General features: G+C 41.4%; 1 protein-coding gene across 2 annotated transcripts in view; it reads left to right on the top strand.

The window, feature by feature from the left end:
• The window catches only part of LCP1 (lymphocyte cytosolic protein 1), a 94,039-nt gene that overhangs the window by 58,578 nt on the left and 8,728 nt on the right, over window positions 1–26,733 (top strand). For both annotated transcript variants that reach the window (XM_065902127.1, XM_065902126.1), the window contains exons 2-13: window positions 523–610; window positions 1,714–1,877; window positions 2,045–2,174; window positions 4,294–4,426; window positions 7,222–7,303; window positions 9,462–9,627; window positions 11,213–11,355; window positions 14,262–14,357; window positions 15,810–16,005; window positions 18,100–18,178; window positions 19,415–19,529; window positions 20,579–20,712. In XM_065902127.1, the coding sequence (XP_065758199.1) occupies window positions 547–610; window positions 1,714–1,877; window positions 2,045–2,174; window positions 4,294–4,426; window positions 7,222–7,303; window positions 9,462–9,627; window positions 11,213–11,355; window positions 14,262–14,357; window positions 15,810–16,005; window positions 18,100–18,178; window positions 19,415–19,529; window positions 20,579–20,712 (1,502 nt within the window). In that variant the 5' untranslated portion in view covers window positions 523–546. The remainder of the gene's footprint in view (window positions 1–522; window positions 611–1,713; window positions 1,878–2,044; window positions 2,175–4,293; window positions 4,427–7,221; window positions 7,304–9,461; window positions 9,628–11,212; window positions 11,356–14,261; window positions 14,358–15,809; window positions 16,006–18,099; window positions 18,179–19,414; window positions 19,530–20,578; window positions 20,713–26,733) is intronic.

Here is a 26,733-nt window from a genome sequence, read left to right as displayed (position 1 = left end):
AGAAGGCTGTTTCTTTGATAATCAACAAGGACCTCCTGTGGCGCACAGGAAGCCCTGCTCAGTGCTATGTGGCAGCCTGGATGGGAGGGGATTTCAGGGGAGAATGGGTCGGGAAGATCCCCTGGAGAAGGGAACGGTAACCCACTCCAGGATCCTTGCCTGAAGAATCCCGTGGACAGAGGAGCCTGGTGGGCTTCAGTCCATGGGGTCGCAAAGAGTCGGACGTGACTGAGCGACTTTCCCTCACTCACTCATATGTGTGTGTGGTTGAGTTCCTTTGCTGTCCACCTGAAGCTATTACAATGTTGTTAATTGACTAAACTCTAATATAAAATAAAAAATTTAAAAATTTGAAGAAGATAAAATAAGAAAAAGTCCATTTCTTACCTTTTGGGAAGATAATTATAAGTCATAAGGGGTACAAAGAAATATTTCTTTACTTAATAAATAAGAATTGCTTCTCGATGTGATATTTTAAGAAGATGCACATCATTCACTCCCTGTGTTGTCCCCTCTCTGCAGAACTGTTACCTAAAGCAGTAAAAAATGGCCAGAGGATCAGTATCTGATGAAGAAATGATGGAGCTCAGAGAAGCTTTTGCCAAAGTTGGTAAGTGAACCTGATACCTCAAGTCACACAATTCTCTACTTTTTTAGTAGCTTCAGGACAGAATCAATGACTGGTAACATGAGCAAAATAGTAGAAAGGGCAAGAATATAGTGGTATTGATTATAGGAGCTAGGGAAATATTTTTGAAAGCTATTCTTCAAGAAAATTACTTCTTTCTCTATCAAAGCATGGCATACGAGTCCTTTTACACCTGTAGCTTTTCCTGGAAGTGGCCACTAAGTCTCAGCTTTTATGGCTTGTCTGCTTTTTTTGATTTCCTTTGTTTTTATAGTATTCCTTACTTCCCAGATGACTCCGTGGTAAAGAATCCATCTACCAATGCAAGAGATTCGGATTTGATCCCTGGGTCAAGAAGATCCCCTGGAGAAGGAAATGGCAACCCGCTCCAGTATTCTTGCCTGGAGAATCCCATGGACAGAGGAGCCTGGCAGGCTGTAGTTCATGGGATCTCTGTAGAGTCAGATATAACTTAGTGACTGCTGCTGCTGCCAAGTCGCTTCAGTCGTGTCCGATTCTGTGCGACCCCATAGACGGCAGCCCACCAGGCTCCCCTGTCCCTGGGATTCTCCAGGCAAGAACACTGGAGTGGGTTGCCATTTCCTTCTCCAATGTGTGAAAGTGAAAAGTGAAAGTGAAGTCACCCAGTCGTGTCCAACTCTTAGCGACCCCATGGACTGCACCCCACCAGGCTCCTCCGTCCATGGGATTTTCCAGGCAAGAGTACTGGAGTGGGGAGCCATTGCCTTCTCCAACTTAGTGACTAAACAACAACGAATATTTTTTCTTAATCTGTAGCTCCAAGTCTGTGATTTATTTTCCCATCTGTTTCTGTAAGTGTCTCTTCAGCTTGTTGTCAGAACCTCTTTGATGAAATTTTGACTCTTGGATGCTGGAAATGATGCTAATACCCGTTTATAATAGCAGCAGGTCTCTTGTGAGATTCTGACTTTGCATGGGATCAGCTCACAGCCCCTGAACGACTGCCTCTGCCACCCGCCGTCCTCCCATCCGGCCCTCTCTCACCTCTCTTCGTGTTGTAGCCCAGATTGCCCTGAGCCGTCAGCTCCTCGTTTGCCTTACAGACACCGATGGCAACGGGTACATCAGCTGCAGTGAACTGAATGACTTGTTCAAGGCTGCCTGCTTGCCTCTGCCTGGGTACAGGGTGAGAGAAATTACAGAAAACCTGATGGCCACGGGTGACCTGGACCAGGATGGGAAGATCAGCTTTGATGAGTTTATCAAGGTGAGTGTGATGCAGAAGCCAAGGAGATGCGTTTGAAACATGGAAGTTCAATTTGAGAAATACCAGCAATACATTCCCATCTTTCGTACTTCAGTATTGTTTACTCTTTCCTTTATGGTTTTCTACATCACAGATTAGGTTTCTAAAGATACGTTATGTGTTTGCAGGTTTTTCATGGCCTGAAAAGCACAGAGGTTGCCAAGACCTTTAGAAAAGCTATCAACAAGAAGGAAGGGATTTGTGCGATCGGGGGTACTTCCGAGCAGTCTAGTGTTGGCACTCAACACTCGTACTCAGGTAGGTGTCCCAGCCCGGGAGCTGGGAAGCAAGGTGGAGAGACGGTTGGGATGAACTGAGGGCAAAGGGAGAGGGAACCATGTGGAAAGGATCCACGTCTTTTGTGATTACAGATTCCAAACTCAGCATTCAAACCTAAAGGGTGCAAAGAAAGACAGAAGTTAACCTGTGTTTATTAACTACTGCGTATCTTCCTGTGTATAGGTGGGCCCACAGTTCTGGCTCTAGATAGGGTCCAATGCCAAATAATCTCATCAGCATTTAAAAAGTGTATTATAAGGACTTCCCTGGTGGTCCAGTGGCTATGACTCTGCATTCCTAATACAGGGGGCCTGGGTTCAATCCCTGGTCAGGGAACTAGATCCCACCTACCACAACTGAGACTCAGTGCAGCCGAATAAATAAATGAATTAAAAAAAAAAAAAACTTTAAAAAGCATATTAAAGACTGCCAAAACTCCTTTGTAAATCTTTGGAACAAAAAGGCTTCTACCTCCAGAATTCATGATGGTTCTTAATTCTTGATGAGCAGTCCAAAAAAATAATTGTGTTTTCATTGATTTGGAGGAAAATTGTATATTTATTCTGAAGGCTGCCATCCATCAGCCTTCATGGAAACTTTAGCCCAAACAGTACAGTAATCTGATAATTCCAGTAATTCCTGTGGTCTTCAAAACACTGTTTGATCTTAAAGATCAGCTCATACTTAAGTATCATTCTTAATGGCAAAGACCAAGTTCAGACTTTTATTTTTAAATACAGCAAATTTTACAGGCTTTTGCTTTGTAAATGTGCATTAGGAATCTTCAAGACAATAATATGCTGTGTGATGTTTCCCAAACTGCTGTGACTCAGAGTTCTTCTGAGGGACATTCCTGCTTTCAGTAACACACAATTTGGGAAACACGTTGCTGGGTTATAAGGCATAACTTGAGGCTTTATTAAAATTTCTAAAGTAACTTCTGGCAGCTTTACTGATAGGAAAGAAATATCATATCACAAGTGATTTCATTTCATAGCATTTTCATTATACAGTTTCCCCCCACTATCTGAAAGGACAGCGTTTCTATGAAACTTTCTGTAAACCAAAGTGGTGCAAAGTGAAGAAGCAGTTACCTTAGGTCGTATCTTGCTGATGGATGCACGGAATACAGAGATGAGGCAGAGGCTCACAGACTCAGTTCAGAACGATGGCAGCTTGATGCTGGGATGCTGTGTATAGTCCCAGGAAAGGAGCTGGGCGGTGGTACTCTGCTTGCTGGGATACCCGCTGCCTCTGCAAAACAAATACTGAGCACTATTTTTACTTTTCACCTTTTTTCATAAAAGCAAAAATCCCCTGCGGATTTCTTGTGGTGAGCAAAAACAGGTACTGATGTAGCTCTTTTGCAAAAACAAGGTGGCATAAAGTGAACTTTTGGAAAGCAGAGATGCCTGTAATTGTATAAAGAATCTCAGAGACATTGCAAAGATTGCCTGTGATCACCCCACACTGAAAGCAGCAGGGCGAGAGGCGGAACCCTGAGTTTTATCATGTAAGCATTGGACCATATTCATATTTGGATTGTATAGAAATATAAATAAACATTTAATTATTTATATATTTACATATATATATATAAATAGATAGTGGCTCAGACAGCAAAGAATCTGCCTGCAATGCAGGAGACCTGGGTTTGAACCCTGGGTTGGGAAGATTCCCTGCACAGGGGCATAGGAAATGGCAACCCACCTCAGTGTTCTTGCCTGGGAAATTCCATGGACAGAGGAGCCTGGCGGGCTACAGTCCATGGAGTTGCAAAGAATCGAATATGACTGGGTGACTTTCACTTCACTTCATTTTTGCATTTACTTATACATATATTTGCATATCTATAGCTTCTAAATTTGCTTACTATATGTATGTTTTATGACCTGGACATAAAACAGATTCTGTGCCTATTTCCCAAATCATCTGAGATTTTTTATTGTCAATAAATGTGAGATGATAGGATAATGGACCAGATGAACCTCACAATGTCTCTTCTGGGCATGAGAATCTAACAGCCATGTGTGTATACGATTTTGCTTGTACCAGATTTTCACTTTGTAAATAAGTCACTTTAATCATTTACTTGCAGAGGAAGAGAAGTATGCCTTTGTCAACTGGATAAACAAAGCCCTGGAAAATGACCCCGATTGTCGGCACGTCATCCCAATGGATCCTAACACCAATGATCTCTTCAGTGCTGTTGGAGATGGCATTGTGCTTTGGTAAAAAACACTCCCTCCTGGTCTTGGCTTCCTAAAGTTTCCCTAGAATTTTCTGGAATACCCACCACTCGCTGTGTTGATCCTTTTAGGCTCACTTCTTTTGATGCTTAGCTGGACCTGATGCTTTTCTGGATTTTCATGTGGAAGGTCCAGGAGAGCAAACTGATTTCAGAAGCAATTTATGGGACTTCCCTGGTGGTCCAGCAATTAGAACTTCCCCTTCCAGTGCAGGGGGTGCAGGTTCAATCCCTGGTCAGGGAGCTAAAATCCTACATGCCTCTCAGTCAAAAAACCAAAATGTAAAGTAGAGGCAATACTGTAGCAAATTCAATAAAAACTTAAAAATGGTCCACATTCTTTCTTAAAAGCAACTAATAATGAGAAATATAAAACTACTCTCACTCGGGTGGAGGAGAGGGAGGCATAGATCAGAGAGAAACGTGAACGTAGGGCCATAGGAACACAAGGTCAATGGCAATTACTTTTGGGTTCTATGCTATTTTTCTTCATCTGAGCACGGCCCGTCGTAAGAGTGCATAGAACTGAATAGGAAAGAGCAGCATGATGATCGGAGCGTCCAACGCCAGTCCTCAGGCAGAGGGGCTACTGCTTGGTGCACACATGCTGAGGGCGCCTGGAAGAGGAGAGCTGTGTTCTCTCCACGGGAGGCTCTCAGCGCCGCCGGTCAGTTCAGGATGGTGACTTTGAAAGAGCCGCTGTGGCTGTTGCTTTGGCAGCCTCTCTGTCTTCGTGAGGCGTGGTGTAATTGAGGAGGCTTGAAATGCCTCATCTCAGGTGGGCTCAGGAGTTGAAGGAAAGGATGAGTGGGCAGGACTTTAACCGCCCACCCCCCATCCTTCCTCTGCTCTGACCAGAGCAATTGCATTTTAATTATTAGAGTGCACTGTGAGATTTCATTTTTATAAAGTTCAACTGTTAAAAAGACATCAAAAACCTAGTGCACAGGATCAGGTCCTGACTCTTTCCATGGGTGCCGCAGGCATCGCCTGGTCTTCCCTCAGTCTCCTAGTCCTACCTCCCAAGGCCTGCATGGCTCAGGCCCCCCGTCCAGGGTACCAGTGAAGGGTTCCACGAGTGACTGGCTGCACCAGCAGCCATGCACACTCTTCTGCATACACAGCCTGCTTATATCTTGCAACTCCGGCTTTGCCTTTTATTTTCTTTTTTAAGAATGCCCTTCCCCACCCTCTCCTCCTACATGAATCCATTTACTACGTGATTCCTACATGAATCCAAGGTTTCTAGTCTGTTCCAACTCCTAGTGATTTCTCCCTTCACTGAATTCTTAAAGCACATATAGTTTGTAGTCCTCTGGGAGCCATTATAGTGTTCTGCTTTGGACAGTTAACGTAACTTTTGATACCCATATCTTTTGTCTGAAATTTGACTATAAGCTTTTCTTTTTAATAAATAAATTTTATTTATTTTTAAATAATAAAATAATAAATACAATAACTTTTATCTATAATAGAATAAATTTATTTACTTGGCTACACTGGGTCTTAGTTGAAGAACACAGGATCTTCAATCTTAGTTGGGGCACGCAGGGTCTTTTTATTTGAGGCATGCAGTATCTAGTTCCCTGACCAGGGATCAAGCCCTGGCCCTCTCCATTGGGAGTGTGGAGTCTTAGCCCCTGGACCATCAGGAGAGTGCCTCAACTATAAGCTTTTCAAAGGCAGGGATATCTTTTTCTTTTCTAAGCCACACTGCTCTGCTACCATCTCCCATAGCTTCTAGTTCACTATTAGTTTCATATTTTTCAAATAATGATTTAGGGGTTTGTTTTGCCTAAATTTCATTAAAGTGCTTTTTATATAAATAAAATACACACACACACACACGGCAAAGTTGTAGAAATACATATTTAAAGAACAACCACAAGAAAAGGTAGTTGCTTAAAAATTGTTAGGAAAGATGTCAATGCTGATTTCTTTTATTAAAAAAAAAGGAATAGTCACATTCAAGTCTATTATTCTTTGATTTTGTTGTTGTTCCTTTGGATTTTTTTCCCCCAACTTCTCTAAATAAGATGGAAGTGGCCAAAGAATTTTTATTTTTAATAACCTCATGTAGATTAAACCAATGCAAAGTGGATAAAATCAGTTTTTCATAATTAATAATTGCTTATTTTGAATGTCTGGTCAATATACTAGATACTTAAGTGGCAGACATTTCTAACGTTGGGATACTCTAATGATTATAGGAGATAATAAAACATTTCATCATGTGGTTAGTTGAAGGTATGCTGCTGCTGCTAAGTCACTTCAGTCGTGTCCAACTCTGTGCGACCCCATAGATGGCAGCCCACCAGGCTCTGCCGTCCCTGGGATGTTGAAGGTATAGAGTTTGACCAGATCTCAAATAGAAATTTAGACATTATATACACTCAGATTGTGTATGGATAATCTTTTATATGGTGGGGGCAAGTCTCATGACTGAGAAAGAGAAGAACTCATGGAGAATTTGCTTTGACTATTCTCCAGAATTTCCTAATTAAAGGAACCAGAATATTTTTTCAGCTTTTTGGTGAATGGATGAAATAGGATCCTTATTTCTTGCTTCACTGTGTTAGTAGGACTTCAAGGAGGATGAACCTTTTCCACAGATAGTTTGAATCTAGTTAAAATTGCATAACTGATTTTATATTTGAACATTGAGTAGCGCAGATTATGGTGCTGTCTTATCTGCTTACGGCATCACTAGAATTTAAATTCCATGTCATTAGGCTCTTTTATTTAGAAGCCTGCTTTCTTTCATTGTTTCTCTTTCAGTAAAATGATCAATCTGTCAGTGCCGGACACAATTGATGAGAGGACAATCAACAAAAAGAAACTCACCCCTTTCACCATTCAGGTACATCTTCCCTGTGTTACCTTAATTAATATAGTGTTGTGCTTAGAAGGAATGAGTCATCATCACTGCCAAGCTGGGCCTTTTCAGATGTTCAAACATTATTCCTCCAACCCAGGCTCTTGGGTCGGTCATCTGTCATGACCAGTGGGCACAGGGGAAAACATTTTTACTTCATCTTCTATTAATATAGTGGGGGTAGGTGGAGTTGGTGAGTGTTAGTCGTTGGGGGTAGACTTTTTTTGGCCACTTATGAATAAAATTCACACTGGCTGAAGTTTTAACTCAGACTTCCCCTGGCAATTTATCTTTGAGCTGATGCCAGATACACAGCATTTTATCTGAAAAGATTAGCCTTTCTAAGAAGTGAGGGGGTGAACACGGGAAGTGCTCCGGCAGCCTCCACAGTCGTGTCGGCCACAGCCACCAGTGTGATAAATATAACTTGTTTTTATGCCTTCGATTTGTTGATTAACTGGAACAGTGACTGGGAGTAAGTAAGCTGCATTTCTGTGCTGTGTTCCAGCATTTTAACATTATTGTAATCTTCTCGCTCGGAAGCCACGTCTCACTTCTTAAATCATGAACAATAAATTATGTCCTGTTTGGATTTAAGCAACCCTGTGTTTTTAAAAAATGGAAGCCGTGATCAAAGCAAGAACTATGATTAAATGTATATGAAGGCACTTAACGTCATATTTAATCTTGCTGTTACATTTTAGTCTTTGCCGTAACTGGACCCCATATTTTTTTACTTATCATTTGAGTTCTGTGTGTGTGTGCTTAGTCATTCTGTTGTGCCCGAATCTTTGTGACCCCATGGACCATAGCCCACCAGGCTCCTCTGTCCATGGGATTTCCCAGGCAAGAATACTGGAATGGGTTGCCGTTGCCTACTGTAGGAGATCTTCTCCACCCAGGGATCGAACCCACATCTCCTGCGTCTCCTGCATTGGCAGGCAGATTCTTTACCACAGAGCCACCTGGGAAGCCCTTTCTTCTGATAGTGCTCTTCCAAATTCCCTGGTGGTCTGTGTTGTGTTTTGTTTTTAATTTCTCATGAAAACAAGTTCTATAGGTCCTTGCCTCTGCTAAATCCTGCTTTGCAGACCCAGAATAATAGTACGGTTGACCCATGAACAGCATAAGGGTTGGGGTGTCCACCCTCTGCTCCATCTGAAATCTGAATGTTATTTACAGTCTGTGTTTCCTGTACTTGGTTCTTCCATGACCATGGTTCTTCATCTGTGGATTCGACCAGCCATGGGTCATGTAGTACTATAGTATTCACTATATTTATACATTGGAGAAGGAAATGGCAACCCATTCCAGCATTCTTGCCTGGAGAAATCCACGGGCTGAGGAGCCTGGTGGGCCCTAGTCCACGGGGTTGCAAAGAGTCGGACATGACTGAGTGATGAACACAATATTTATACACAGTGGGTCCATACACTTATGTGGGTCTGAGCAGCTCAGACCCATGGCTTTCAAGGTCAGCTATATGAAAACCCTGGATTGAAAACTCCATTGATCCTATTCCAACTGTATATGTGTCACCTTACATAGATTGTTATTAGTTTATAAGAACATATAATCTGTATGTATGTGGATAGGCATATGTGTATTTGTATATATGTTGTGTGTACTCAAGGACCCTAGATATTATGGATACTCAGTAAATTATCCTTGGAAAAACCACCATGTCTTTTCCAGGAAGTTGATTTGTATCTTTTTCATTCCTTCAATATCCAGTCTGCAGGTCAAAAGCTATTTTGGTGTTCTCTTTTATGACCTCAATTTACATCAGCAGCTGGGTTATTGATAATAACTGGTGACAAGACAGTGGCTGTCCTCAAAGGTGCCGCTTTACTGCTGGCTGATGGAGATGCTGAGTGTGGAGGCTCCATCACAGAGCAGTGTGAAAAATAAGACTCGTTAGTTTCATCCTGACCAGGGTGAGCTGCCTGATCTTAGTATCTAGGTTGCTAGATTTTCTCTTTCAGATATTCCTGCTTTTTTCCAATATTTAAGCCTAGTGAAGACAATGCCCCTAGACCTGTGAACTTTCCAGAAGCGAAACACTCTTGCTTTGCCAATCAGTAATGATCATTTGGCATCTGCAAAGTCAAAAACAAAACTTGCATTATTTTTTCTCCTTCAGGAAAATTTGAACCTGGCTCTGAACTCTGCCTCAGCCATCGGGTGCCACGTGGTTAATATCGGCGCTGAGGACTTAAAGGAGGGGAAGCCTTACCTGGTCCTGGGACTGTTGTGGCAGGTCATCAAGATTGGGTTATTTGCCGACATTGAGCTCAGCAGAAACGAAGGTACGAGCAAAGCCTCCAATGTGAATAATGGCCTGACTTTTTGTTAATGCCGATGTTGAAGGCTGTACGAGGAAGATGTCATGAGTTGTCAAGCGCGGAATCTTCAGTTTTTGAAACTATAGTTATAATCCAGTCCATTTTACTATGACACATTCTGTCCACACTGCCCAGAGCAAATGCCTTTTAAAGACCACAGACTAATAAGGAGGCTTGTTTAGAACCTGTAGCTCTGTCTAGCTGTCTGGGACTCCAACCTCAAGAGCTTTTCTGAGTTCACTTTGCCTTTAGATACTTTGTAACAAATTAGGCTATTTTAAACTTGGATTTTACAAAGATATTTGCATTCATATACTGCAGTGATAGTACCAGATTAGGGGAAATGCCATATCTTTTTTTTTACCAAGATTATAGGAAATTACATTTAGGGTTTTAGAGTTCTCAACCAAATATTGTAGCTGTCAGTCTTACTCCATCTGCTGTCAGCATCCTAAGTGTTTCAACAATTCAGCCTGTCCCTTGGACAGTAGTAGTAGACCTTGACAAATATCAATACTCAGCACACTGTTACCTTTCATTTTTCCTGGGTAGACCCTACTTATATGAAATCTGTAGCCAGATTCTGCCCTTTAGTTATACATACATTTTATTAACATGTCCAAATCAAAATACCCAGGGAAGACTTCTGGGGTACCATTTGAAAACCAGTGTATTATAGTAAACAGAATATAAAGAATAAAAAAGCAAATAGGGAAACTTAGAACACATTAGAAATAATATTGATTCGCAAATAATGACCTCAGCTAAATTTAGACCTTCTCGCTGAACAAAAGTGGTTTAATTCTTCCGGGAAACACAGAGGAAACAGTTAATTGCACTTTTTGACTTGCTGTCATTATGCAGGTAAGCATTGGAAATATAAAACACCTATGAAAATAAACAAGAGGACATTGTCGTTATCACAAAATTGATCTCTTAAAAGTAAAAATGTTGTCCTATCATGAAATGTGTTCTAACAGACCCAGCAGAGTATTCCGAGTCGATAGGCTTGATTATTTCCGCAGTTCTGCCCGTTTTCTTAGGCATAGTGCTGACATTCACTGGTGTCATGCCTTCTCCACCCATAGAGGCTTCCCTGGTGGCTCAGATGGTAAAGAATCTGTCTGCAATTCTGCAGGAGACCCAGGTTCGAGCCATGGGTCGGGAAGATCCTCTGGAGAAGGGAATGACTACCCATTCCAGTAGTCTTGCCTGGAGTATTCCATGGACAGTCCATGATATCGCAAAGAGTCAGACATGACTGAGCAATTGACAGTTTCACTTTCTTCTCCACCCCCAAAATGGGGGTAATAAATAGGCTCATAATACCTTATACCTCTTTTTGGGAATAATACTAAGATGTTTATTCCATGGGCAAGGCCATACAGCCCTTGATCCCAGGGAGATAGCTTGATACCTTTGCCTTCCCAGCAGGGCTCTGTTTAAGTTGTCACTAATCCCCCACCCCCAATCCCCTGCATTTATTTGTCACTGATCCCCCCCAAGTATCCCCTGCATTCATGTTTCTTCGCTCTTTGTCTTTCTTCAGCGCTGGCTGCTCTTCTGAGAGAAGGGGAGAGCCTGGAGGACCTGATGAAACTCTCTCCTGAGGAGCTCCTGCTGAGATGGGCTAACTACCACCTGGAAAATGCAGGCTGCAACAAAATCAACAACTTCAGCAGCGACATCAAGGTAGGAGGACTGGAGTTGGAACGTGACTAAAGCCACAGCAGTGGAGGGGGTGTGGGCGTTCATGGAGACAGATGAAGTCACGGGCTTCATCTCTTCAGGAGTCCTAGGGCTCGCGGGAGTGGCCGGCGCTGCTTTGGAGCCTGTGCTGTCCTCAGGGCTGTGCGCAGCCCCAGCTCTGGGCCACGTACAGATCTGTCCAAGGCCCTAGTAGCTGCATGGCACCAAACGTGATGGGTGTTCCCTAGAGTTTCAACATCCCGATACAGAGGGATGAGGGTGAAACAGACAAAGGGCAAGAGAAAAGACTGATTTTCAGGTGAAGAGAGTCTCCATAGGGTTCTAATGTCTTTCTGATTTTGTCAACGGGAGCATCAGATGGGGATTCCTTTCCAAAGAAAATCAAACCAGGATTACTTTTCTAATTACATTTAATCATAGCAAAGACTGCATGCCAGGTACCGTTCTAACTGCCTTATGCATGTATCGACTCCTCTAATCCTCATGACACATCTTTGAGATAAGGGTTATTCTTTGCTCATTTTGCAGGTAAGGAAACCAAGGTAAAGAGAATATAAGGAACTTGTTCAAGTTCACAGAGCTGGAGAATGGGGCCCGGGCTCCAGTTGAGCAGTTGATCTCCATGGTCCTTGACCACCATACACAGGGCTCCTCTAAAAACGATTTGTAAACTTCTGGAAAGCTTTGCATTTGTAGAAACCAGAGTGATACTGTAAAGATAATGATTCTGGAAACCATCTGCAATGAGAATTAACCCCAGAAAATGTAGAAGACACAAGTAGTCCTACAACAGGGACCCAAAAGTTGAAAAGCTAAGGAGACACACCTCGTGGTTTGCAAGTTTGTGAAAAGTTCCATGTCAGGGTTGTTGGCACTGATGACAGATATATCCAAATAGAAAGAGCTTAAGGAGCAGGAAGGAATGTCATTCCCCAGTAGGAAATGGTATGAGATGCTGGTGTGCAACGTGAGGAAAATAATTCAGTCTTCCACTTTCTCAAAAGTTAAAAAAAGACATTTTCTCCAAAGAGGAAGAGTCAGAGGAAAGGTCACATGACCCACTGAGAGTCAACTCCAGCTTTTAATTCTTGAGTGACAGCTTCCCTCTTTCTCTGGCTTTTAGAATTCAAGGTCTGCCAGGCACAGTACCAGTTAGAGCAAAGCTTCTAGATGGAAAGTCCCCCATTCCTTAGGACATCGGCTAGTGATGCCAGTTGTTTTTTCATTGGTTATTCACATTCTTCTGGCACGAGCAGCCAGCCTAGAATTTAACAGGAGTTGGACGGCCTCATCTCCCTCCACACTCAACAGTTAGACTTGGCCATTATTTCAGCCACACTTTTCAGACAAAATTAGGATGCTTAGTCTGAGCCATAAATGTACCTGATTCCCTGTGACTGAAAGGCTGTGTTCTTTAGAACATGAGATAGGAGCTGGCAGGCTGAGCACAGATACGGGGTTGTGCCTGTTCCCCGGGAGCAGCTGCATCACCACTGAAGTCAGTGCTGAGACATATAAGTCAGCATCTGGCAACTTGAGGGGATGCCTTTAAATCACACCAAGTCAGCAAAGGAGGGGAAAACACCCACTACAGAGTGAAACAGGTTTCTTAGGGTCCCGTGCAATGAGATGACTCGTAGGAAAGCTCAACATATGTGACATGTGACATGCAGATTTTATTCATGCCTAACATCTGCATGGAGAGCGTCCCTGGTGGCTCAGATGGTAAAGAACCCGCCTGCCAATGCAGGAGACCTGGGTTTGATCCCTGGGTCGGGAAGATTCCCCTGGAGAAGGAAATGGCAACCCACTCCAATATTCTTGCCTGGAAAATCCCAAGGACAGAGGAGCCTGGTGGGCTACAGTCCATGGCGTTGCAAGGGTAGAACACGACTTAAGGACTAAACAACAAAACAGATGCATGGAACTTTCACTGACTTTGAAATAGCTATAGCAGAAAGTGAGAGAAGGGGAGGGTAGAAAGGAGAGATGCAAGTCTGGTTCCTGGATGCAGCATCTGTGCCTACCACTGTCTCTTCTCATCTTTCTAAGGCCACAAGGGTGAGCGTACCGCTGGTCTAAAACTGGCTCTACCCAGGTCTAAAAAGCAAACAGAGAAACAGCTGAGTGTTTGACCGTTAGGAGAAATTGAGGTGTCTTTCAGCGATTTAAATAATAAATTACCTGAAAATTTGCATGCTTTCATTGAATGACAAACTTTGACTGTGATTCAGAAAATTTCTTGTCAATAAACCTATTTCCAGAATCTAAGAAAACATGAGAATTCAATATCTATATCCTCTCTGAGATAACTAAATTTAATCACTTTTTCTAGCTTCTTGATCAATATTAAATGCACTTAATATTTCTCCTTTGGCATAAAGACTGCTTGTGAATGCTTCAATTTTTTGTCTTTGAAATCTTTTTCTTTTGCTGATTGTCCATTTAAATGTATTTTTAAACTCTGCTTTAAACTTCTGCTTCCTTTTTCTGTCACTTTTTTTTTTAAATTAAACCTTAGCTGACTGACTTCTACAGCAATATAAAGGTATATATATTTTCCTGTATACAATTTAATACATGTAAATAGATTATTTTCTCCCCTGAGGGCAGCAGAATAGTATTTGCTTCCTTGGGTTGCCTTTTATGTGTGTCCTGTATTTTCAACTGTTATACTTCTTTTAAAAAGAAAGGCAATTAAATATAATATGTAAAGGACAAGTGGAAAATTAAAATTGGTGGATGTTCCCTGTTTTGTTAATTAAGTTGCATTCTTGAATGATAGTTGGGTAAGAAATGAAATATATTTGCTTTGGGGAAATTATTGTTGTGCTAAGTGTGTAATTAGCTATGCCATCTTGAAATTGTGATTTCCTCATTTCTCACAGGACTCGAAAGCTTATTACCACCTGCTTGAACAGGTGGCTCCAAAAGGAGATGAAGAAGGTATTCCTGCTGTTGTTATTGACATGTCAGGACTGAGGGTAAGTCCACACCCCAAGTCGTGTTTCGATGCCATTATTCCTCTGCATTGGCGGTTCCATTACCCTGCATGATGCTGGCTCCAGAGGTCCATGAGTGGACATCTCTGCTTAGAGCCCTGTTAAATTTTTAAAAACTGTTAACAGTTTGGGGTAGTAATTGTGGAAAATTGAATCTGGAAATAAACATTAAGCACAGAGAGGAGTGGAGTCCATGAATTGCAACAAAAGGTCCTGAATCCCACAGTGTGGTTCTTACACACCGCAACCAGGACCCAACTAGGCCAAAAAATAAGCATTTTTAAAAAAGAAATTTGAAAGAAAAAAAACTCATTCCTGAATGAGAAGTAAAGCATCTGAAATATATAATCTATAGTATTAACTAGTAAAGCATCATAGTAAGAGATAATCCCAGTCTTACTAAGTTCTAGTTGTCTGAAAATTAGTACTTTCATAGATTTTTTAAGAGCGTTAAATGGCAGTGAACTGTATTTCCACAAAACTTAAGTCTTCTATTAAGAGTCTGCTTATAAGTGACTAGAAATTCTCTAGTCCTATTTGAATAGACTTTTAAAAGGTTAAGGAGTGATGTTCAATTTGAAGTCTGCAAAGCCAAATTGGTATTATATATTTATCAGTGACACTATGTAGGTTAAATTTTATCTTGTCAGAGTTGCAGGTACACCAGCTGAATGTGGGTAAAGAAGTTAAACTAATCAGAAGCTCTTGTTTGCAGATGTAAATATTTTTAATGAACTAAAAATAAGTGTGATTTATTATTTAATAAATGAACTTTTTGTGAAGTCTGTGCAAGAAGATTGCCTGGAGAAGGGAGTGGCTACCCACTCCAGTATTCTTGCCTGGAGAATCCCATGGACAGAGGAGCCTGATGGGCTACAGTGCATGGGGTCTCAAAGAGTCAGACACGACTGAGTGACTAGTACTACTGCTGCTGCTGCTATGCCAGAAGATAATAAAAAGAGAGCCTAGTGGTTGAAAATAATTAAGATCAACTTAAATGATAAAATTGTAGAATCTACTGCATCTCTTTAAAAACGAGACAATCAACCATTCATCTGAAATTGTCCTGCTCTGTATAAAGATAGGAGGACTCGATTAATTAAGTCGATATGCCTCTTACTTGAAACTCTGATTTGTGTGTGTGTGTGTGTCTTAGTCACTCAGTCATGTCTGAATCTTTGTGACCCCATGAACTGTAGCCCAGCAGGCTCCTCTGTCCACGGGAGGATACTGGAGTGTGTAGCCAGTCCCTTCTCCAGGGGATCTTCCTGACCCAGGATAAAGCCTGGGTCTCCCACATTGCAGGCAGATTATTTACTGTCTGAGCCACCAGCGAAGCCCTCTTCTGATTTGGGTCCAGGCAAACAGTCTCTGTCTTTGCTGTCCGGAGGAGCTCTGACCCAGCCTTGAGATGGTTGTCCTTTCCCATCGCAGGAGAAGGACGACATCCAGAGGGCCGAATGCATGTTGCAGCAGGCGGAGAGGCTGGGCTGCCGCCAGTTTGTCACGGCCACAGATGTTGTCCGAGGGAACCCCAAGCTGAACTTGGCCTTTATTGCCAACCTCTTTAACAAGTACCCTGCCCTGCACAAGCCTGAGAACCAGGACATCGACTGGGGGGCTCTTGAAGGTAACTGGAACCAGTTGCGTAAATGTTCTGAGAAGCAGTCACAGTTCTAATTCAAGAGTAATTCAGATTCACCTCCTAAGCAAACATAAGCCCCTCATGTGGGAGATTTGCAAACAGGTCATCAATTCTCTGGTACCTAACAAAGAGAATAAATAGATTAATCAAATCAATTACAGCCAAGGAGGAATAATCAACTACCATTCTATCGCATCCATTATACATAGGCTTCATCCATTATCAGAATTAAATGTTTTAGGGAAGACAGTGCATTTAATTATCGGATGAAATAAATCCTGAGTTCCAAAAGCCTAATTTATGTACTTAATGGCCTGAGTGTTAATTCCTAGAGGCAAGAAATTGCAGCCACTTATCATCTAAAAATGATATTTAACTTATGCTAAGAGGTACTTACTGAGGCTTTTGTTTTGTCTCTGATTTGGAGGTCATGGAATAATATTTTGAGGCAAAATCCATGACAGTTATATTTAGGGGGTTAATGCCCTAAACCTAGGCAAAAGTCACATAGCTTTTAGTCAGGTTCTAAGAGGTGAAGTTGCCAGAGATGTTTTTTTCTTTTTTTCCCATTGTGAATGAGTCCTAATATTGAGATAGAAAAATCAATACAAGAATAATAATAAGTGAATATCCTCAGAGAAAGGAAATCTACATTTTAAAGAATTGGCTAATCCTTTTCTACAATGCTTTACCCTAGCTGGAAGTGCTGAGTCAATCCATGTTCCAACACTGCATTTGTATGATTTTGATGTATGGTGGTCAAGGGTCCGTGCATTCTGTTGACTACCAAGTCTGTATGTCAAGCCCTCTCATCACCCATTTCCAGCTGCTTCTAGTTCATCTACATTTGGGTCTGTCACTGTCGCTTGAAATTCAGCATATTGATCAGAATTGATCAATATGAAAAGCAGGATCGATCATTTCCCCCCTCCTGTATTGCCTCTCTACCCACCACCAAACTCCCATCCCATCCACTCTCCTTTAGAAATTCTCCATTTCCATGAATCATACCACATTTTTCTCTCTTCAGTCACCAAAACCCTGGGTTCCACTTTGATATCTTCCTCTCCTTCACCCCTAAATCTTCTTGAATCAGCAAATACTAATAATTCTTCCCACAGAATGACTTTTAGATTGTTATTTTTCCTTTCTGCTCTTCCAGACTCTTACTAAATCATACACCAACTGTTTCAATAGGTCTTAGGGGCCTAGCCCTCCATCCATCAAGCACTTGAATGCGCCCATGTGCTGGTGTCAAACACTCTCCCCTCCGTGTTTAATTTAAATGCATATTGCCTTTCGGTAATTCTGTGCACTGTGCCAAACACAACATAGTACTGCTTTCATTATGACTCTGCCTTGCTCAAGAATTTATTATAGTAATTAAAAAAGAACCCATAATGACTGTCATTGTCTAAGATGTCAACCAAAATCTGCTACCTGGCATCCAAAGATCCCCGATTCTGGTTCCAGCCACTAGACAGCCTTATCGGCGTGGACTGTACTGCACAGATATCTGAAAAGTCAGTTTCTAGCGGTCTTAATACAGACCTTGACTGTCATTCCCTTTGTGTTCATATTTACATAATCTCCTACCCCGCCCTCCTTACTTGTCCCCCCAAATCCTCTCCTATTTCCTCTTTACCATCCAGATTTTACTAGCCTAGCTCTAAGGTAAAGATCAAATTGCACTGCCTCCAAATGTAGCCTGTACAATTCTCTCCTTTATCTCAACTCAAATATAAATATCCACCTCATATGGTAGCCCTCTAGCTTGCATGATCCCTCTTTGATTCTCAAAACACATATTCTTCCAGAAAGAATGTAAGTCTTTGAGGGACAACCCTGAACAGTTTCCCCGCATGGGCTCTTGGACGCTGTTAATACTCATAGATGCTGTTCTCATTGAATTGAAATGGAAAGACAATTAATGCAGAACAACAACCCTCATTCAAATCCTTTAGGGTTTTTTTTTTAATTCTACTTTCAGTGTTTGTGACCACTGCTTTAGTTAAACTTTGATCATAAAAAAGCATATTTTCTTGGTGCCTGAAAGATAACTAGTCTTCATTCATTTAGGTGAGACGAGAGAAGAGCGGACATTTAGGAACTGGATGAACTCCTTGGGCGTAAACCCGCGAGTCAATCACTTGTACAGGTAAGAATGCTGAGGGTCTCTTCCTGAATATGAGGTACCAAGACCTTTGAAGAAGCCCAAGGTTTCAAGTATCACTCTCGTGTGCAGTTCTCTTCAAAAAATGTGGGCACCTCAGTGAGAAGGGGGGAGACGCCAAATTGAGCAGCAGGTATTGAAAAACTCACTTCCATACACCAACCTTGCTATGTATTTAGTACAGTAAGTCCCCTACATACAAATGAGTTCCGTTCAGAGAGGGTGTTCGTAAGTCCATTTTGTTCAAAAGTCCAACAAAGTTAGCCTAGGTGACCAACTAACGCAATAGCTATATGGTACGGTATTGTAATAGGTTTATAATACTTTCCACACAAATAGTACATTAAAAACAAACACAAAAATAAAGAAAAACATTTTAAATCTTACAGTACCTTGGAAAGTATTGTGGTACAGTGCAAAAGCTGGCACACAGGGGCTGGCATCAAGTGGACAGGCAAAAAATAAAGATACTGTACTCTATATGCTCATCCTGCCTGCATGTTCAGTCGCTCAGTCGTGTCTGACTCTTTGTTACCCCATGGACTGTAGCCCACCAGGCTCCTCTGTCCATGGCATTTCGCAGGCAAGAATACTGGAGTGGGTTGCCATTTCCTTCTCCAGAGGATCTTCCCAGCCCAGGGATTGAACCCACATCTCCTGCGTTGGCGGGTGGATTCTTTACCACTGAGCCACCAGGGAAACCTGTGAAGGAAAGAGGGTGCAGGCACATGCATTGTATGCCAGATGTGTGCCCGGACTTATGTGATTGGACGTGCAAACATACATTCGCGTCTTTGAAAGTTTGCAACTTGAAGGCTTATATGTTGGGGACTTACTGTACAAAACTCATAATCCAGCAGCAAAAGAACAAATCGACTTTATGGTGTACCCAAGATCTGCTCACAAGCAGGCCAAACAGTAAATGTTCAGTCTGTGGGCGTGTCTCCAATGCCCTTTGTTGGAGCTGTTTATTTTTCTGGAGAATGTATGTTTCTGCTGAAGAGGCATTCGTGGTCACATCTGGAGGACACTTCTAGGAAGCTCCCTCCCTTTCTCTGAGTCAGAAATTTCTTCCCCTCTAAAGACGAAGTGACTGATACCAATGTGGCCAAGTTGCCGGGAATGTTCCTGGAACTCACGTATGAAGAACTGCCTGGCCCGCTCCAGGCCCTTCATGAATGTTGGGTATCTGAGAATTCTTTTGTGTTTGTCTTCATTCAGTGACTTATCAGATGCCCTGGTCATCTTCCAGCTCTATGAAAAGATTAAAGTCCCTGTTGATTGGAACAGAGTAAACAAACCACCATACCCCAAACTGGGGGGTAACATGAAGAAGGTAAATGATGACTCTTGTGAGGTTCTGGACGTCAGGTGAAGTCCTAGGCCCACAAGAGCACCGTGTGAATGCTTTTATCAGGAAGGCAAGCTCAGATCAGAAATGCTTATCCGGGGATTAACTTAAGAGTACGGCAATCAGAAACCTGAGTGGTTTTTATTAAAGGGAGTTCATTATTTCAGTTGATTGCTTATTTATAATTCTGTGTTGGATGTCTTTAAGCGTCATGATGTAAAAATTCTAATTAAGATAATTAGAGCAAGCAGAGCTGCAGGGTGCCTTTCCCTCCAGCAAGATCCTCATTCTAATTTTCTAAAGGATCGAAACCTGTGCTAACAGTTTGACATGTACAAATAGTATGTCTAGTGAGAACACATTGTTTTGTAAAAGCAGCCACAACCACGGGAGTGGCACGAACACTTCCCACCATTTATCTTCCCTGTGACCCAGTAATCCGTGAATTGTAACCACGGGAACACCCATCCCATATGTCTGTCCACTGTGTGCTTACAGGATCTGGATTTTCTAGGTCAATCTCTACAAATTCAACTATCCTAGGGATATTATAGACAGGTTATTTACTATGGCTTTCTAGTTATGTCATGGGATAGAGCCATGAAAATGGTCATCATTAATAACTCATTTTGGCTTTACACCTGGTACACTATGAGTATTTTTTTTTCTTTTGATGAAAGTGAGGGGTTCTGTTTAAGAAAAGGTGGAAATAAATAAATAAGACTTCCCTGCTGGTCCAGTGGTTAAGACCCCAAGCTCCCATTGCAGGGAGTCTGGGGTTTCAATCCTGGTTGGGAAACCAGATCCTGCATGCTGCAACTGAGACCCGGTGCAGCCAAATAAATTTTTTCTAAAAGATGGAAAATTATTTGACTAATTTAGAATCCTAGAATTGCAGAACTAGAGACTTGAGAGATTATTCAATCTGACCTTATTATTTCATTTTGTGTCTATTTTTATCATCTTACTGCCTCTGGTATTTATCATCAAAGAGATGATGACATTAGATTGTTTCCTTTCCTGCTCATTAACAGCTTGAGAATTGTAACTATGCAGTGGAACTGGGGAAGAATCAAGCAAAGTTCTCCCTGGTTGGCATTGGTGGACAAGATCTCAATGAAGGAAACCGCACCCTAACTTTGGCCTTGGTCTGGCAGTTAATGAGAAGGTAATACAGCTCAGGGTAATGGCATTTTATTGAACATATTCTTTATTTTTAAAATTATATTTATTTATTTTTTATTAATTGATGATTGCTTTACAGTATTGGTTTGATTGAATGTATTTTTTAATATGGAAAAGTACCAGCAAATTTCAGGAATGTGATTTAATCCAGTAAAACTATATTTTAAGATAAGCTTAAACCCAAAGGAATGTTGTGGGGGGGCTGGGCGTGTCCTATTTTTTTGTTTGTTTTCTCTTTCATTTCTATCAGTTTTGTTTCAGGTACTTTGAAATTCTGTTGTCAAGTTCATCAGTATTTTAGGTTGCTACGTTTTCTTAATGAATCACCCTTTTTCATGTGGAGTGACCCTCTATGCTTGATGATACTCTTTTTCTCTAAAAGCTATTTTTCCAGATAGTAGTACAGCTTCTTGATTAGTTTTAACATGATACATTTTTCCCCCATCCTCTTTTAACTGAGTGATGTAAATACAGTCCCTTATCCTTTAAAGGGACTTTCAAAATAAGAGGGGGAAATATGCTATATTTACCTATATATCTGTCATTTTGGGTGCTTTTCTTTTCCTGGTATAAATCCTGATTTCTATCTGATACCATTTGATTTCTACTTGAAATATTTCTAGTGGTGCAGATCTGTTGGCAAGGAATTATTTCAGCTTCTATATGTCTGATAAAGTCTTTATTTCATTTTTGCAAGGCATTTTATCTGAGTGTAGAATTCTAGGTTGATAGTTTTTCCTTTCATTATTTTGAAGGTAGTGTTCACTGTCTTCTAGCTTGCATTGTTTCCAGTGGTAAATCTATTGTATTTCTCACCTTTGTTCCTCAGTCCTTTGTCGCTTCAGGTGTGTCTGCCTGCTTTCAGCCCTGGGGACCATGGCCTGCCAGGCTCCTCTGGCCATGGGAGTCTCCAGGCAAGAACACTGGAATGGGTTGCCATTAACTTCTCCATTGTTCCTCTGTAGGTCATGTCTTTTCTTTTCTGGCTTCTTTCAAGATTTTCTCTTAATCACTGGTTTTAAGTAGTTTGATTACGATGTCCTTTGGTGTTTCTTGCACTTGAGGTCTGTTGAGCTTCTTGCATCTGTGGGTTTACAATTTTCATCAAATTTGGAAAAACGTTGGCCTTTATTTATTCAAATTTGACTCCTGTACCCACCCACCCTCCTTTTTCAGGACCTTTAAGTATTTGATCATTGAAGTTGTTCCAGAATTCATTGATGCTCAGATCATCTTTTTCCTTTATGTTTCATTTTTCTTCTCTCTTTCACTTGGGATAATTTCTATTGCCTTGTCTTAAATTCACTACTCTCTTCTACAATGTCTACCATTAATTCCATTTGGTGTATATATTTTTCATCTCAGACTTTATAGTGTTCATGTATAGAAATTTGATTTAGGTCTTTTTGACATCTCATATATCTCTTTCCCTGACCTTCTTGAGCATATAGAATATAAGTACAATAACTGCTATTTCTGTTTCTATTAATTGATTTTTAACCTCACTATGGGTCATACTTCCTTGCTTCCTGGAATGCCTACTGATTTTTCACAGTATGTAAGGCATTGTGAATTTTACCTTGCTGTTTGCTAGATATTTCTGTATTCCTTTAAATATTCTTGGAATTTTGTCCTGGGTTGCAGTTCAGTTCAGTTCAGTTCAGTTCAGTTGCTCAGTCGTGTTCAACTCTTTGCGACCCCGTGAACTGCAGCATGCCAGGCCTCCCTGTCCATCACCAACAACTAGAGTTTACCCAAACCCATGCCCATTGAGTCAGTGATGCCATCCAACCATCTCATCCTCTGTCGTCTTCTTCTCCTCCTGCCCTCAATCTTTCCCAGCATCAGGGTCTTTTCAAATGAGTCAGCTCTTCACATCAGGTGGCCAAAGTATTGGAGTTTCAGCTTCAACACCAGTCCTTCCAATGAACACCCAGGACTGATCTCCTTTAGGATGGACTGGTGGGATGCAGCTACATTACTTATACACAATTTGATCCTTTGGGGGCTTACTTAAAATCTTAATTAATCTCGAACTAATTTTGCCTCTCAATACTGAGATAATCTCATCTGAGTACTTTACTTGATGCTCCATATATCGTGAGATTTGTCTACTCTGACTGGTGGTAGCCAGATGTATCCCACGCTTGTGTGAACTCCAAGGATTGCTCTGCGCATTCATTTCTGCAAGTTCTTTTCCCAGCCTCAGTGTAATTTGCTCAAATGCATGCACCAAGTAGCACTCTGCTAAGCACTCGAGGTAGACCTTCTGAAGATCTCTGGAGCTTTTGTTCTCGATGACTCTGCTCTCTAGGCAGCTCTCTTCTCTCTGCTGTTCCACCACAAATATTCTAGCACCATGGCTTCCTTGAGTTCTCAACCCTGTCCCGTCAGCTCATCGAAACTGCCATGCTCTGTTTGAGCTCCCTTGCCCTGCACTGCAGCCTGGGAATTCTCTGTGCAATAAGCTGGGACAATCTTAGGGCTCACCACATTCGTTTTCCTTCTCTCAGGGACCCCTGTTTTGTGCTTCCCATTGTCCAAAGTCTAGACAACACCATTTTATATTTTTTCATTCTGTTTTATGTGTTTAAGGCAGAAGGGTCAGTCTGGTTCCTGTTATTCCATCATGACCAGAAGCAGAATTTCCTGCTATTTCTATAACAGAGAGCTTTAGATACCTTTTAGTTTGTTGTTCAGTTGCTCAGTCATGTCTTTGCAACCCCATGGACTGCAGCACGCCGGCTCCCCTGTCCTTCACTCTCTCCCGGAGTTCACTCAAACTCGTGTGCATACCTTTTAGAGCCAAATATAAATTTGATTAATGTGAGAGTTCTTTGGATAAATTATTTAATCAATAGTAGAATATAATAAGATACACAAATGGAAGATAAATGATGAGAAAAGTAAACAATTTTTGGTACAAAAGCATGAGCCTGGGGAGAATTCTAGATAGCAAAGCTGTAAGCATTAACTAGTTCACTTTTACATGCTTTGCTCTTTGCCTCCTATACTGATAGCCCTGAGCAGGCAGAAGTCTTCCATTCCTTAATTAGAACCTATGTTAGAGTGACTTAATTCATTTTTCTACCTGGAAGGAAGCCCCAGAAACCATATGTCACATTACATTATATCTAACAAGGTAATGGCAGAGACAAGGTTTGTCATTTCCTGAAGCACAGAAGCTCTATTCCCAGGTCACTGTCTGCAGGTCCTAATATCTATAATGGTCCTCAGAGTACTTATGTCAGTGTTCCCAGGTGATGGAGGGTGATCAGAAGTGATTATAATCACTACCCGATTTACATTTGCTTTATCAAGTATGATGTTCCATTACCCTCTTCTCAACTGGGATCTCTTTAATGATCAAAGGCGGATGTCATAGGCTTCTCTGGCACAGAGAACACCAGAGCTAAAGCAGCTTTAACTCTAGTTCCTGTTACACTGCCTGTATCTAGAACATTGCTGAAAATTCCTAAGAGCTGTTCTTACCAGTGTATTTTCAGAAAAGCCTTCTGAACTCCCCACTATTTTATTTCCCACATGTGTTTAATTCTTAACAGAATGGCTTTTGGTACTGATTGCTTTGAAAACCAAAACCAAAGTCTTTCTAGTTGTCACAGTTAAATTGACTGTTGGGTCTGAAGATGAAAGAATCTTTGATATTTTGTTCTAGTGACTTTAAAAAATACTCAGACCAACTCTATTCTATTTTGAATTTCATAATATTTGAAAATCACCTTGTAATATGATCTTTGTTCTGAAAGTTTTATAAAAATGTGATCCAACATCACAGTTTAAGGCTGGTATATATTTAACAAGGGCTAGTTTGAGCTGAATCTCTTCTTGGTTAATAAGTCCTATTTCTCATTCTTTACGGTACAAGAATTGAGGGGACTTCCCTGGTGGTTCAGTGGTTAAGACTCCAAGCTGCCAATGCTTGGGACACGATTTGATCCCTGTCAGGAAACTAAGATCCCACATGCTGTGTGGCATGGCCAAAGATTAAAAAATAATAATAATTTCCTATAAGAAAATAGAGAAATTCCTTACTGTTGAAGGTGATGAAATGACTGATAATTATGTAAATTCCAGCAGAAGGGAATTTTTTTCTTTCTCTGTGTGCCACATATTAACAGATCTAATAAATTTAGAGCCAGTTCTAGCTGAAATTTATTTCACTGGTTTGCACAGATGTGTTAATTTGGTCATTTATCTGGACAATAAATGGCATGTCATTTTTCCCCCTAAAAACAAATGAGAGCCTAAACCTCCCTTTCCCCCTCGGTAGCTTGGAAATTGGTCTCAGATTGGAAAGCTGGCAGATTGCATGTGTATAAATTTGGAGACAAAAGCCTGAGGCAAGAAGACTGCCAGCAGACAGCAACAGTAGACTCCAGCAAAGGAAGGCGAGTCTGCGGCAGGCAAAGGAGGGAATTCTCTCCAAATCAAATAGGCTGTGGACCGTGAACTGGGGATAGGTCTGTGAAAAGCAGAGCAGCTAGGGTCACTCAGGGCCCCTCAGGGTCACATGTTATATAAATAAAACCACGAGTTTGATGGCAGGAAAGCACAAAAGTCATAATCACAGCCCCTTCAGGCCCACATCCCATCAATCCCCTGCTGTTGGATGAGGCCCAGGTGGGGCTCATGGGGCCATTTCATTTTGTTAATCTTTATTGGAGTATAATTGCTTTACAGTTGTATTAGTTTCTACTATACAACAAAGTGAATCAACAATACGTGTACATGCATACGTGCTCAATCTCTCAAGTTGAGTTTGACTTTTTGCAACCGCATGGACTGTAGCCTTCCAGGCTCCTCTGTCCATGGGATTTTCCAGGCAAGAATACTGGGGTGGGTTGCCATTTCCTCCTCCCAAGGATCTTCCCAACCCAGAGATTTGAACCCACATCTCTTATGTCTTCTGCATTGGCAGGCAGATTCTTTACCACTGTGCCACCAAGGAAGCACCCCCCCCCCAATTATATTTTTTGGTGAAGAAAAGTTGCAGAAGCTCTTTTCCTCCCCATCGCCAATGATGGGGAAGTGCTTTCATCTGAAGAAAGTGGGTCATTACTCCTTTTTCAGAGATAGCACTTGAAAACCGTGCGGAGATCATGAAGCATGGTGTTTTCCACAGAAGCAGTAACTGGAGGGAGATACCCGATGGGTTATGCAAGCAAAACCCCGGGCGGAGGGTGACCTCATTTAGGGAGGCCCTCCAGACAGGCTGGAGACTTGAATTTCAAGTTTGGACAACGCACGCTGAAACCCTAGTCTTTCGTTGGTAATTTGACCACCTCCCCCTCACACTTAACAAGAATGAACCATGAGGCCAGCCGACCTGCCCACTCACTGCTTGCCTCTCTCTTTCCCTTTTGAGAGGGATCAGCTTGGGGAATGGTGAGTTTTCTCTGCTCCCTGGAATTTTAAGAGCTTGAACCATTGTAACGTTCCTCACCACCACACTTCTCATAATCATGTGTCTCAAAGGCAGTTCTTACTCTCAAACTAGAGATTAACTAGAGATTAATTTCTACTTCTGTATTATACCAAGGAGACTTTTATGTTTTTTCTTTGTTATGTTAACTGGTTGGCCTTTGCTTTTTTTATTGACCTATAGCTGATTTACAACGTTGTGTTAATTTCTACCGTACAGCAAAGTGATTCAGGTATACATGCATATGCATATATATGTATATTTATACATTCTTTGTCATATTTTTTCCGTTATGGTTTGTCACAGGATGTTGAATACAGTTCTCTGTGCTATACAGTAGGACCTTGTTGTTTATCCATTCTATAATTAACAGTTTGTATCTGCTAACTCCAAATCCTTCCAATACATCCCTTCCCCACGCCTTGCCCCCTTGGCAGACGGAAGTCTATTCTCTGTGTCTGTGAGTCTGTTTCTGTCTTGTAGATAGGTCCATTCGCGTCATATTTTAGATTCCACATATAAGTGATATCATATGGTGTTTGTCTTTCTCTTTCTGGCTTA

This window comes from Muntiacus reevesi, chromosome 11, assembly GCF_963930625.1.
Source record: "Muntiacus reevesi chromosome 11, mMunRee1.1, whole genome shotgun sequence".
Lineage (NCBI taxonomy): Eukaryota > Metazoa > Chordata > Mammalia > Artiodactyla > Cervidae > Muntiacus > Muntiacus reevesi.
This window is presented reverse-complemented; position numbering and strand designations above follow the sequence as displayed.